The following is a 15,252-nucleotide window of genomic DNA, read 5'->3' on the forward strand; positions in this document are numbered from 1 at the left end:
TAGCACTCATCAGGCAATGTCTATGAGCAACTGACTGCACTGAGACCAAAGGGGGCTGAATAATTACGCACACACCACTTTGCAGTTATTGATTTGTAAAAAATGTTTGGCATCATGTATGATTTTTGTTCCACGTCTCACCTGTACACTACTTTGTTTTGGTCTTTCATGTGGTATTCCAATAAAATTGATTCATGTTTGTGGCAGTAATATGACAAAATGTGGGAAAACTTCAAGGGGGCCGAATACTTTTGCAAGCCACTGTATATAATACAGTTTTCTTTAATACATTGTTAACTACGGTTCCTCTTTCAGGGCTCGTTTCCACTATCGCGAATCTGCATGCGTCCAACGCATGCAGATCCGCACATGTAATACAAGTGGATGGGCCTGTTTCCACTGTAGCGTTGTTGAGGTGCGTTTTTTTCAGCGTGAAAAAAACGCACAAAAGAGCCAACGATTTCGCCTGCGTCGGGAATCCGTGCGAATCGCCGCTAATGTATTTAATAGTAAAAACGCATGCGTTTGTTACATGCGGTTTTACCCGCGATTTCGCGTGCGATTTCGCACCTTTTTCAATTTTATTTAGCCCTGGCAGTGTCATGGTTAATTTCGCATGGCACCCTGCCATGCGAAATCGCGGGTAAAAACGCATGTGGAAACGCATCCGCATGCGTTTTTACAAGCGTCGGAATGCGGCCGAAATCGCGTCGCAACAGTGGAAACAAGCCCTAAAAGAACCTGCTGTGCTGGATCACAGTTCCCTACCTAATTACCACTGACAGCTTTGTGCCTCCTTGCTCTCCCTTCTCCTACCTGACAGTGACAGCCCACAGGAGTCACCTGGTGCTGCAGCCATGTCACTGTATTAACTGAGAACTTAAAAAGTTGTGAGTTGCTATGGGCACCCCACTTGTGATGTGTCTCTGCAGTCACCTTGTGATTCACAGATGGGCCAAGTACAGACTGCAGGGAAGGGGGTGTGCAAGACGGCGTCGTGCTGTCGGAGGTGAGGAGCGGGAGAACTGTGATCTGCTGCAGTAGGTGTTTCTGGTTTTTATGTCATAGAAATGTTTGCTAGTTTATTTTATATTTATGTAATACACACCAGACTGGATGCAAATAATCCCACTTGCATGGAAATGTAAGGGCCCAGTCATACTTGTGCGTTTTCAGAGCGATTTCAGCAACCGCTAGCGGTTTGAAAAACACGTGTACAATGAAAGTATGTGGAAGTGTTCTCATCTAAGCGATTTGCCGAAAGGCAAACGCGTTGCCTGCAGCGATTCTGCCGACTTTAACTTTAATAACTGGAAACTTTAATAACTGGAAAAACGCTTTCTATACAGTAAAAAATCGCTGGGAAATCACTAGTAAAAAACGCCAGAAAATCGATCCACGTTTGCGTTTAGCGATTTCTAGTGTGAACGGGCCCTAAGGGTTAACACTGGGTGATTTTTCAGCGTTTTTCTGATCACTGGCGATCAGCAAAATGCTGCTGCTAATGCAAGTTAATGGTAGTGTTCACACTGTAGCGATTACCAGTGACTAGCGGTTTGCTGATGGTGCATGCAGCATTTTTGGAGCGATTGCATTTTTATGTTATAGAATCACAAAACTCAATCATTCCTAAATCGCTTTCCTGTACGGTGAAAAATCAGCTTTTTAGCTGATCGCCTGCGACCAACAAAACGCTACCAATGTGCCCTGTGTAAACTAGCCCAAATACAAATTGTACGCAGCCTGAATTTAGGCCAGTCACATGCACTTCTTATCGTTTTTATTGGTCCAATTCCTAGCTGCGTACAGCCATGCAAGTCAGTTATTTTCCTCTCCTTGACTTGCTCTAGTACAAAGACTGAAAAATGAAGGTGAACTGCAGCTAGGGCTTCAAATACTGTAGTTTCCCTTTTGGTCAGAAACGTTTGCTGGCTTTTATTTACACATGACAATACTACCACCTAGTGTTACTACAAGGAATTGCATTGGAAGACTTGCACTGTTATATTAAACAAAGACAGAAATGTACGTAAGCGCTCACAGGGAGTGGAAAATTATTAAATTAATTTATAAGAGTCTTGTAAACACCAGTCCATACACGGTGGAGCGCTGCCTGACTATTAGTGAAAATAGCTTTTTGGATACAGAACAAAAGTTGGATAAGCGCTCAAAAAAGTCTCTATTAGAAAGTTCAAATATAATCAATGATTCCTGGCATCAGAAGACATCACAGGGACATATCCCCCCCCCCCCAACGTGGAGAGACTCACCGGACGTTGCGGCCTGAAAGGGCCCGACAGCGCCTTAGGGGTATAGGCCACCCCTCAGCCTCTATGGCAACCTCCGGATTGCTGCACTCTCCACTTCCAGCTTGCTTGGCCAATTTTAAGCGGATGCCACCTCCATGCAAAAACAGAAGCCGCACATAGCGTAAAAGTGCTAAAGGGAATAGTCCCACTTTTATTAAAAAACGTAAAAACAGGCACAGCCTGAACGGGTATATTCTGGCGGCTACGCAGGAGTGGGGGACAGCAACAGCTAATTGCTAAATGCTCTATCAGCCCGGCGTCTCCCCACCTCGTAAACCTGCGGACCCCGCTGTGTAACTCAAAACCGGCGCGTCAGACCTGTCACTGCGGTGACGTCAGACGTTGCGCCGCTCCGCGGGGCGGAGCTACGGAGCGGTGCAACGTCTGACGTCACTGGACGCAGTGACAGGTCTGACGCGCCGGTTTTGAGTTGCACAGCGGGGTCCGCAGGTTTGCGAGGTGGGGAGACGCCGGGCTGATAGAGCACTTAGCAATTAGCTGTTGCTGTCCCCCACTCCTGCGTAGCCGCCAGAATATACCCGTTCAGGCTGTGCCTGTTGTTTTTAAGTTTCTAAATAAAAGTGGGACTATTCCCTTTAGCACTTTTACGCTATGTGCGGCTTCTGTTTTTGCATGGAGGTGGCATCCGCTTAAAATTGGCCAAGCAAGCTGGAAGTGGAGAGTGCAGCAATCCGGAGGTTGCCAGAGAGGCTGAGGGGTGGCCTATACCCCTAAGGCGCTGTCGGGCCCTTTCAGGCCGCAAAGTCCGGTGAGTCTCTCCACGTTGGGGGGGGGGGGGGGGGATATGTCCCTGTGATGTCTTCTGATGCCAGGAATCATTGATTATATTTGAACTTTCTAATAGAGACTTTTTTGAGCGCTTATCCAACTTTTGTTCTGTATTGCACTGTTATATTACTGCTCAGTAGTTATGATCAACTTATTCTATATAATTAAATGGAGAAGCTTGCTGTTTAATCACATGACTGATTTGTAAGTGTCTGAATTTTTGTGACTTCTGCTTTGGGCTATGCATTAAGCAAAAGAGACATAAAGAGGATCAGGACTTAACCCTTTTTAATCTGTTAACGAGATCTTCCAGGTCCCCACCACAACCTTATTTTTATTTGCCTGTCACTCAGAGGGGGTGGGGCTGGCTGTAGCTCCACCCCACAGTACGTGTTAACCGACGTAATATATAATAGCAAGGTGCAGGGTAAGATTTAAGTGTCAAGCATACAATAGGAGCGAGCACTGCTTATTACGGTGGTATTATTATTATTATTAGTGTTATACAGTGCTTTGCAGAGTCCATAGTCATGTCACTAAATGTCCCCTCAGAGGAGATCACAATCTTAGCCCTTCCATAGTTAGTCTTTCCCCCCTGTTGTCAACTACCCGGTTGTCAACTAAGGCCATGGTTTCGGGGGGAAATTAACTAACTTTTATATTTTTGGGATGTGAGTAGAAGCTGGAGTGCCTAGAGGAAACCAACACAAACACTGAGGCTGTATTCAATACAATACAATGAAATTTCTATAGCGCTTTTCTCCCATAGGACTCAAAGCGCTTAGGCTATCTCAGATTCAGTAGTTGGTAGTAGGATGAAGTAATCACACAACAACAGTTTGGCATTTGCAGAAATAGAACTTAACAGGTGGGTTTTCAGTCTGGATTTAAACACGTCCAGGGATGGAGCTGTCCTGATCTTCTGAAGTAAGGAGTTCCAAAACGTTGGAGCAGCATGACAGAAGGCTCTGGGACCAAAAGTTTCCAAGTGGACTCTGGGTGTGACTAGATTAGAACCTGTGGATCTGAGATTGCAGGGATTGCTATGCAGCTGTAACATTTCTTTCATGTATTCAGGGCCCAGATTATTTAGTGATTTAAATGTCAGTAGGCCGATCTTGAATAGGACCCTACATTTTATAGGTAGCCAGTGAAGGGAATGCAGGACTGGCGTTATGTGGCAGTGACGGGGTTTGGTTGGTTAACAGTCTGGCAGCAGTATTCTGTATCAGCTCTAGGCGGTACAAGTCCTTTTTTGGAAGGCCAGTGTAGAGAGCATTGCAGTAGTCCAGTCGGGATGTAATGAAGGCATGAACTAAGGTTGGTAGATATTCTGGGGGGAGGAGGTGCTTCATTTTTGCGATGTTCTTCAGGTGAAAATGGGATGATTTCACCACAGCAGAGATGTGAGTTCAGAAGTTTAAATCCTTATCAATTATAACTCCCAGGCTACGCACATGATCAGAGCTGCGTAGATCCGTGCCTCCTATTCCCAGTGGTGAAGACTGCAAGTTAAGTTGTTTTGTTGTCATGTTCTGCCCTCCGATCAGAAGGACTTCAGTTTTGTCTGCATTCAGTTTCAGCCAGTTGTCATTCATCCACTGCTGTAGTTCACGTAAGCAGGCATTTATAGTTGGAGTTGGGTCTGTCACACCAGGCTTGAAGGAAAGATATAGTTGGGTGTCATCAACATAGCAGTGGTATGTCATGCCATGTTTTTGGATTAGTTTTCCAAGCGGTAACCTGTAAATTGTGAAAAGCAGGGGAGAGAGGATTGAGCCCTGGAGTACCCCATACTTAAGTGGTACAGAGTTGGACAGGATGAGCCATATAGACACTTTTTAGGTTCTGCCACTCAAGGATTGGAACCACTGAAGAACTATGCCATCAATGCCGTAGTATTCCTGTAGCCTGCTTATCAAGATGTCATGGTCAACTGTATCAAAGGCTGCAGAAAGGTCTAGCAGTATCAGGATGGAGCACTCTCTTCTGTTCCCTATTCACGGTGGGACATTGCAGTTTAATGCGACGTTAAAGTCGCAACGTTACTGCGTTGAGAGGTAATGCACTGCAATCAGTAAGTTACCACAACGCAACATTTTTCAATGCGACGTTAACATCACACTGTGAACGGCCCATAGTATTATCATTGCAGTGCGGTAAGCTGCATTATAAGCCTTTATAATGCAGCTCTGCAGCGTGCCACTGTGAATGCGACCTCAGAGAACAAACAAACTCCATTCAGATACTGGCTCAGATTTGCGTTTCAGCTTGCAAATTTAAAGGGAATTTTAAGTGAATATAAACATATGATATAATGAATTGTATGTGTAGTACAGCTAAGAAATAGAACATTAGTAGCAAAGATATGAGTCTCGTATTGTTTTCCAGTACTGGAAGAGTTAAGAAACGTCACTTGTTATCCTTGCAAAAGAGCTTCTCTGAGCTCTCTGACTAATTTAGTCAGAGAGCAGTGCTATTTTCTGGAGCACTTACACTTCAAAGAAACAGTGAAAGACAACTTTAGATAAGATTTTACTGCAGAGGAGTTCAGAGGGTCATTAGTTCTGCTCTGTTTCATAGTTTAAAATGCAGAGTGTGGTTTGTAAACTGCAAATATTAGAGAATGTTTTAATGTTATATAAAACCCTGAAAATAAAAATGACTTTTCTTTGCTACTAATGTTTTATTAATTATCCATAATACACATACAAATCATGATATCATAAGGGTTTTGTTTTTTTCCCGTTTCAGTGTCACTTTTACCACCTGAGCGTTACCACTAACGCCATGGTGGATTGCTCAGGCCCTGGTGGGACGATTTGCATTTTTTTTTTTTCAAACACGCAGCTAGCACTTTGCTAGCTGCGTGTTTGTTCCGATCGCCACCAATCCGCCGCAGAAGAGGCCCCCCAGCAAACCCAAATCCGCCAGGCTGCGCTATGGGGTGGATCGGGACTCCTCCTGACATCATGATGTCGATGACGTCATTCCGATCGTCGCCAGGCGACGGGGGAAGCCCATACAGGAAATCCCGTTCAGAACGGGATTTCCTGTTGGGCATTTGCGCCGGCGGTGATCGGAGGGGTGGGTGGGAAAGCGAAGGGAAGGGGGGAAGCATGTAGCTAGCGCTAGGCTAGCTAAATGTAAAAAAAAAAAAAAACTATAAAAAACCCTCCCGCGGCCGTGCGCCGCAATTAATCAGAACGCCAGGGAGGTTAAGGGACCGCTGGGAAGCTCCTATAAACTCGCATATTATCATGGAAAACTTATTTACTTGGTTCCAGAAAGGGGGGGGGAGTGGCTTAGTTGTGAACTTAAAAGAAAACAATATTTATTCTATTAAAGGAATCTGAGCACCTGAGTGCTCTTTTGCGCTTTGAATCCTATGCGCTTTGAATCAATGTTATTGTATTGCATATGTTAGACACTGATATAGAATGAACGTACCCCTAAGGCAGGTTTGTAAATAATGTGTGCTTTGTGGGGAGCAGAGTTTGCATTTACCTACCTTTTAGAGGGCAGCTCTGTAACCCCCCATCTATATGAGGGCAACCATTTCCTCCTGTGCTGCAGAACCCCAAGTTTGAATTTTGAAGTATCTGCAGTGATGTTGAGTGTGTCCCCGGCCAGAAGATTAAATTACATTATCCCAGCATGAACTGTGGCAGCCGGGGACGTGCTCTGCATCCCCATGGGTACTTTAAACCTGCGGTTCTGCGGCACAGCAAGATGAATGCCTTCATATAGCTGGGGCCAATGGAGCAGCCCGCCATAGGTAAGTAAATGCTGTGAGTGTGTGATCCCGCCTCCTAATTATTATTCACTGCTCTCCTGGCTGGCCCCACCTTCTCTGCATGTGCTGCTGTGATAAGAGAGCGATGGCAGAGCGCTCACCAGAATTAGCTGTGCAGTGTGCCCAGCTAATGGGGCTTGGTGAGAACACCGAAAGGGGCACTACAGTGAAAAACTGTAAAATTTAAAATATGTGCAAACATATACAAATATGAAGAACATTTTTTTTTCCAGAGTAAAATGAGCCATACATTACTTTTCTCCTGTGTTGCTGTCACTTACAGTAGGTAGTAGAGATCTGACAGAAGTGACAGGTTTTGGATTAGTCCATCTCTTTATAGGGGATTCTCAGGAATATATTTCTTTTCAAAAGCACTTAGTGAATGGCAGTTGCTCTGTCCAACTGCTAAAAAGCTGTGTAGGGAGCAGGGAAGCTGGCCAGCATCATTGTTTAAATCCTTTTGAGGGAATATCTTTATAAAGAATAAAAGCCTTGCTGAGAACCCCCTATGAAGAGATGAAATAGTCCAAAACCTGTCACTTCTGTCAGATTTCTACCACCTACTGTAAGTGACAGCAACATAGGAGAAAAGTAATTTATGGCTCATTTTACTCTGGAAAAAACGTACTTCTTATTTGTATATGTTTGCACATGTTTTAAATTTTACAGTTTTTCGCTGTAGTGCCCCTTGAAGTGTTAGTGTGCCCAGTTAACAGTAGTGCTGTGGCCCAGTTAATATGTTATGTCACTGGGTGTATTTCTAGCTAATAACTTCCTCCTGTCCTGTCTAGGTGGTGATAATGAGGGACTACCAGCACGACAATGTGGTGGAGATGTACAACAGCTATTTGGTGGGCGATGAGCTTTGGGTCGTTATGGAGTTCTTGGAAGGCGGAGCTCTGACAGACATTGTCACACACACCAGGTGAGGCTTTCTGCTTAGCTTATAGCATCTAATAGTGTGAATTTCCCAGAGTTCATTGCAATGTCAATTACACTCTGCATTCAGCTACAAAGCACTTAGAAATAAGTGAATCATTTAGCAGTAAGGAAAACAATGACAGGCCTAAAGTCTCATACACCTTGCTAGCCTATAGCCCTCTTCTGTACAGAACTCTGCCCTGACCTGTTGCCTGAGGGAATGAGTCCCGACCCCTGTAGGCAACAGTAACTGCGTATGCATGCACCCTAAGTGCCACACATTTATAAGTTACAGACCTCACAGTAAGCTCATGGTGAACCAGAACTCCTAGGAGGGGGTAAGGGGACTACAAAGGACCAAAAAGCCCTCTTACTAAAATACTATGGAAAACAAGTTTGCCTTCTTTAAGGAGTCATTGGGCAAAAAAAAAAAACACCCCTCGCCAATGCAGAGGGTGATAATTGCTTGCAAAATGCTGGTTGAGTAGCATACAATTTTGTTACTGTCCAACTCTGTCACCAAAGATCGTCTGTCGGGAATCCATAAATACTAGCAAAATCCATCCAAAACACCAATGCTTTAATTTAACCACTTAAGGACCACGGCCTCTTGGGGTGGGCAGAGTGCATTTACTTACCCACAGGGGCTCCTCTATAGCTCACTGTCTATATGAGGGCCTCCATCTTCTCTGTCCCTATGCTGCAAAGTGCAGGTTTAAGCACCCCCCGTCCGCTGCAGTGCATGTCGCGAGATGTAATCACGTGAATGGACTACATCTCCCAGCATGCACTACAGCAGCCAGGGATACACGACCCTACCAGTGTGGGTATTTAAAACCACTTAAGGACCGGGCTATGTTTGCCTGATCTGTGCTGCGTGGGCTCTCCAGCCCACAGCACAGATCAGGAATCAACCTGGGCGATCAGACTTCCCCCCCCCCCCCCTTTTTTGCCCCACTAGGGGGATGTCCTGCTGGGGGGGGGGTCTGATCGCCGCCGGCTGTATTTGTTTAGCGATGGGGCTCTTCAAAGCCCCCCTCCGCAGCGTTTTCCGCCCTCTCTGCCCTTACCTCCCTCTCCCTCGTTCAATGGCCGTCTAGGATAGGCTTCAGCCTATCAGATGCCGGCGATCCCCGGCCAATCAGAGGCCGGGGATTGCCGATCTCCTTTACGGCGCTGCTGCGCAGCAGCGCCTTATTGATGTAAACAGCGGGGATTTCTTCCCCGCGTGTTTACATTTCGCCTGCGAGCCGCGATCGGCAGCTCGCAGACTGTTCACGGAGACACCCTCCGTGAACTGACATGGAATGTAAATCCACTTAAGACCTGCAGACGCCTATCGGCGTTAGGTGGTCGTTAAGTGGTTAAACCTCCGGTCGTGCGGCACAGGAACAGACAATATGTACACTATCATTTAGACGGGGAGCTATGGAGCAGCCCCCCATTGGTAATTAAATGCATGCTACCCATAGCATTTACAAACAATATCTTTGTTTAATGTAATGCTAGGTTCCCTTTAAATACTTGCACATTTCAAAACTGTCCAGCTGTGGCGGCAAACATCAATTTGGTCCAATCAGGTTTCTAAACACATCTGTACAAAGTCAATTGGAAAATCGATCTGAAACCTGATTGGACCTGTGGGAAATTATCGATTTGACCCGTCGATCTGACAGGAAATTGCATGTTGTATACCGGGCATAAGCTTTCACTATATTCAAGAAATCACTTCAGCTATCCTGCCCCCTGCTGTTTGGCTTGTGTTACTGCATCATCTCTGTTTCCTGTGTGTGGTTGGGGGAGCATCATTACTAACGTATGGGGGACTGCTCCTCTAGCTGCCACTGTGCTATCTAACATGGGATATGGGTTATTTTACATCAAAATGTTTTATTTGGCAAAATGTCACTGGCATAGTGTACCAGCAATAGGCAAAAAATTAGGTTTCATTGCGGCCCCCCAGCACTCTCAAGAACGGCGATCTGGCCCTTGGCCTAAATAGTTTGGAATGAGGAATCAGCAGCACCACCACAGTGTAATTTAAAGCTCTTAATTGCATAAAAGAGAGCTAGCCCACAGCGACAGATGCCGTTTCGGAAGTATGCTCCTCCTTCAAGTTGTATAGGCTCTCTCTCAACAATCGCAAACATCACAGGCATTTAGATACCCTCTCCACCTGGTCACATTGACCAATCCAAACCAGTAAAAACCTGGTAAATCCTGTCAGCCAATCACAACACAAGAAATAAATAATGAGGGGACCTGATGAGGAACATGACTGTGAAAATAGCAGCCGTTCTAAACAAAGCATTTAAAAAAAAAAGTCATAGGCAGGCACACCAGTCGGTTACATCTCCCGAAGGAGGACCTGATGGGAAACCACATACTAGCCAATGGAAGCATCTGAGCCGGCTGAGTATCCGCAATAAGGGAAGCACGCATATAGTGTTACCGCCACTCTATACAGATTCCCCACCCACGGCTGCTATTTTACATTTAAGTTCCCCATCAGGTCGTCTCATTATTTATTCCTTGTGTTGTGATTGGCTGACAGGATTTACCAGGTTTTTACTAATTTTGATTGGTCCATATGACCAGGTGGAGGGGGTGTATAAATGCCTGTGATGTTTGCAATTGTTGAGTGAGCCTATACAGCTTGAAGAAGGAGCATACTTCCGGAACGGCATCTGTCGCTGTGGGCTAGCTCTCTTTTATGCAGTAAACAGCTTTAAATGACACTGTCATGGTGCTACTGATTCCTCGTTCCTGCACTGTGGGCCCTGTAGGGCTACAGGACCATATCCACTTACCACACGCCTGTCCTCATCTGGTGCTTGTCAATCTTGCTTACTTTGATAAATAAGCTCTAGCATGTATCCTTGCTGCCTATGAGGATTACTCATTAATTGTCTTTCTGTTTTCAGGATGAATGAAGAGCAGATAGCCACTGTCTGTGTGTCTGTCCTGAAAGCTCTGTCTGTCCTTCACGCCCAGGGGGTAATCCACCGGGATATCAAGAGTGACTCTATACTGCTGACACATGATGGGCGGGTAAGTGTGATATTGCATACAGCATGTAGAAATCCGTTATTCCAGTCACATCTGAATGTCTGCCTTTACTGCCATTTATAAGGCCAGCTTACAGAGAATACACATGTACGAGGACTGTCCCCAGCAGGGATTGGGACTTGATCCCTCAGGTGACAGTTTGGGGTTGAGAGTCGTACAGACGTATTGGCAGCCTTCAGGCTAGCATCGGGTTTTGTTGCTATTTGGGGGGGGGGCAGTGGGACGCCTGTGCGGCGCACAAATGAACAGTAGGGGCAGAACAGTTGCTTTGGCATATGTTCAGACCTGAACTTGCACTTGATTTTCACAATCCTTTTTGGTTGATAAAAATCTTGTTTGTATCCATAGCATTAGATACCATTCTGCTGCAGTGGGCTTAATGCAAAAGAGAGAAAAGCCTTTTAATTTGACATGTTTCTAAAATAAAGTTTTGGAGGTGCTGACATTGCATACTAGCAATAATATTTTTCTTTTTTAAAATGTGGGCTTATACACGGATCGGCTTATACGCGAGTATATACAGTAAATAAAACACAACACAAGGGCAACATACATATACAACATATAAAAATAGTGCAGATTTTATCATTACCTGGGGCTCCTTCCAACCCCATATGGTCCAGGGGCTCCCTTGCTGTCGTCCCCAACTGCTCCATTCTCTCGTGGTCACCTCTGCTTATTTGGCCAGTAGTGCTCCTCTGCGCATGCATGGCCCCGACCACCCCCATGCACCCTGTCCACTTCAGTGGCTAGTAGTGTTTTGCGCTTGTGCAGTACTACATGCGCAGAAGATCATGACTGGCCCAATTAGCGGAGGTGACCACGGGAGAATGGGGAGGAAAGCGAGGGAGCCCACAGACCACATGGGGCTGACGGAAGTCCCAGGTAAGTATATATACTGCACTATGTACCATCTCAGGTAGAATTGACTCTTGGTGACTCTGTATCACCTTGAGCTTCACTAACGGGACACCCCTTCACCTCTCCAATAAAAGACTATACTTTTCGTGAGGGGGATTAGGGAAATCTGTTTTGACTGCCGATATTGTAGATTTTCATGTTTGATGCCTTACTCTGCAATTTGGCATTTGTTTATTTGTCTTTGACACACTGTTATTGTTATCTTTCTTCTGCTGTCAAATGATAAGAAAAAAAATAACTTTCAATAACCTTTTTGGGGAAAAAAGACTGTACTTAAAGAGACACTGAAGCGAAAAAAAATATATGATATAATGAATTGGTTGTGTACTATGAATAATTACTAGAAGATTAGCAGCAAAGAAAATATTCTCATATTTTTATTTTCAGGTATATAGTGTTTTTTCTAACATTGCATCACTCTATAATATGTCCAGATTACACAACACTCAGCATTCAAAATGAGTCGTTAGGCCCATACACACGTCGGATTTTTCTGAACGACCCGTCGTTTGAACGTTCCGTCGTTCAGTCGTTCGCACGTCAAATCCGACGTGTGTACAGACTATCATTCGGGTGATAAGACTGGTTTCCAGCGATCCGCCGGGCGGATCGCTGGAAACCAGTCTTATCACGCGAACGATAGTCCGTACACACGTCTGATTCCGCGTGCGAACGACTGAACGACGGGACGTTCAAACGACCCGTCGTTCAGAAAAATCCGACGTGTGTATGGGCCTTTACAGAGCAGTCTGTGAAGTAATAAACTCTTCTCTGCTAGAGGAAAAGTAAACAGTTCAATTACAGTTGAGATAATAAGTCAGATAACAGCCCTCTCCACAACCAAGTTGGTCGGAGAGCTTAATAGCTTTTTTGCATAGAGATAACTGGAGTTTCTCAACTCTTCCTGCACTGGAAACAATTAGACTGATGTATCTGATCTTAATGTTTTTTTTCTTAGCTGTACTACACATTCAAATCATAATATCATCATTTTTTTTTCGCTTCAGTGTCTCTTTAAAGGATCTACAGTTTATCTGGTGTTGGGGTTTTGTTTTTTTAAATTGCAGAATGCATCAAAATACTGGATGTACTTTAAATTGATCATAATGATAGCAATATTAGCAACTGGAAATGCCTGAATTGAGTCAGCATTGCATTCAAATAACATCACAACCTTGCTTGATTGATTGAAAAATGCTAATTTAGAACGATACAAAAACATACAAAAAATTCTGGTCATTAAGAGTCCACATATAAACCCACACTGCTGATTGTAGCAGAACAGACAAGAATGAGAAAGAAACATATGGTAAAGTTCCCTATGTGGCCATCGTGTATTTTGGGTTATCTTTAAAGTACCCCTGAACCGGGTCGTAAATAATATACTTGTTATACTGTTTAATTTCTGGTGCTGTGACATACCTCACAGCACCTTCCTCCCCCTTCAGCGCCCCGTGTCCCCCGTTCTACTTAGCCGAAATATGAGACTTGTTCAGAACGGCGATGATGGGTGGGGAGGAAGTATCAGTACTTCCTTCTCTCTACCTGGCCTTAGCTCCGCCCCTGCACTCGTAGCTTATCATTCCTGGTCTGAGTGCTGCACACAGCGCGCAGGGGAGCTGCGCTGTGTGTGAGCTTGTGATAATAGAGGTCAGAACGATGGCCCATCATGAAAGAGCAAGGGATAGAGGAGGAGGAGGATCCAAGAAATCATATAATTATAAAAAGTTTATTGTTCAAAACCCCGCTCAGGGGTACTTTAAACTCATACTAGGCTATCTACAGTTGAATTAACCGATCCAACTTCTAAATCTGCACTTTATCATGTTGCTTTGGACACTGGACGATAATGCCCTTCCATGCCACTGTATACATTTACCATCTTAAATAGCAATGTGTTCTAGAGATGTGATGGGGTTCCCATACCATTTTGGTGCCATTGGCTGATGTAGTATCTCTACAGAGAGCCAACCACACCGCCAGATTTTAACTCTGTTGACTTCATTTGTGTTTACCGGCTGGTTCTGGTGGAGTCTGGACATTCTGGGTTATTTAGCCAAACAGCCTTTGAATTGCACAGGGTTTAAGTATTACTTCTAGTTAAAACAACGTAACATGACCACATGGTCCGTTTAAACTTTCTGTGGACATAAGATGACAATCTTCCATTTTAGTTATTTTTGAAAGTGTTGACCAACATGTCTGTAGGCTCTCTGCAGATACTTGGACAAGCGCACTCGTGGAGATGTGGGGGATAAAAAAAACCTTACCTGATCACTATTTTTGGCACTGCCCCCTTCCCATTTTCCTAGCGCAAGCAAGAGTAGTCAGCTGAGCTAGACTAGATGTTTTGGCAGTTGGACTCTGCGGAAGGTCAATGTAGAATGGGTGTCTACCTCTGTATACTGAACCTGATTGGTGTGTTTAGAGGGGTAGTCCAACTAAGTCTGCTTTCAATTAATCCATTGATAGATCTCCCACTGTCAAGCTCTTTCTCTGTTTCGAGTTAAAAAGAAGACTTGATACAGGCACTCTAGTTTACTTGTTTCCAATTAACTTCTATCTTGATTTTTTTTTAAATTCTATTGATTGATGAGTACTCTAGCAGTGTTGGTGTGAGTTAAGCGAGGATCCACACCTGGTAGACTGAATGCCTATCTCTGGTTGGCAGACTCCTCTGCCCTCACACGTTTGTAGGTAAAAATAATGTATTATGCAAAGAAGAGAAGTCGAAGAGCAATAGTTGGCGCTCAAGGATGACTGGTGCAGCTCAGCAGATAGATACTGGTACACACTGTGCTCACAGCCAAAGTCCAAGTGTATAAAGCAGTTGTAGAGAAGAGCTGGGCACCAGTGTTAATTGCTTTAAGCACTTTATTGCATCCAGTACAGTGGCAGTCACAGCCAAAAGAAGTGAAAGGGCAGCCTTACAGCTGTTCCATGGGTCTCCCCGCTTTGTCAGAGGCATATATGCACCTATGTACCACTGACAAATTGAGGAGACCTGTGAAACTGCTGTTAGACCATCCCGTAACTACTTTTGTCTGCAACTGTCTCTGTACTGGATGCATTAAAGTGCTTGAAGCAATTCACACAGGTGCCCAGCTCTCTTTTCTAAAACTGCTTTATAAATAATATATTAGGGCTGGGGAACATCAAGAGCGCTTTTGAGAGCTTTTAAAAATGCTGGCGCTTTGAAAAGCGCTTGGCTAATATATCTGAATGGGATGGATCACACCAGAGCTATGTGATTTTTTTTTTTTTTTTTTTTTTTTTTTTTTTTTTTTTTCCTCCCAAACTGAAACGCAGGTCCTGCAGCATTTCTGTGCTTTTGTGAGGTAATTCAGCCTCTCAATGTTAAGTATAGGAAAGTGGAAAGTCGCTCTGAAAAGCGCTAGAACAGAGCGGTTTTCCAAGCGTTTTTGTTACAGAAGATGTTCAATTCCT

At 44.5% G+C, this 15,252-nt stretch overlaps 1 protein-coding gene across 3 annotated transcripts in view; it reads left to right on the plus strand.

The window, feature by feature from the left end:
- PAK4 (p21 (RAC1) activated kinase 4) overlaps positions 1-15,252 on the plus strand; it is a 118,519-nt gene that overhangs the window by 94,897 nt on the left and 8,370 nt on the right. For all 3 annotated transcript variants that reach the window (XM_068250609.1, XM_068250611.1, XM_068250612.1), the window contains exons 5-6: positions 7,686-7,819; positions 10,740-10,866. In XM_068250609.1, coding sequence (XP_068106710.1) covers positions 7,686-7,819; positions 10,740-10,866 — 261 coding nt within the window. The remainder of the gene's footprint in view (positions 1-7,685; positions 7,820-10,739; positions 10,867-15,252) is intronic.

This window comes from Hyperolius riggenbachi, chromosome 8 (assembly GCF_040937935.1).
Source record: "Hyperolius riggenbachi isolate aHypRig1 chromosome 8, aHypRig1.pri, whole genome shotgun sequence".
NCBI lineage: Eukaryota > Metazoa > Chordata > Amphibia > Anura > Hyperoliidae > Hyperolius > Hyperolius riggenbachi.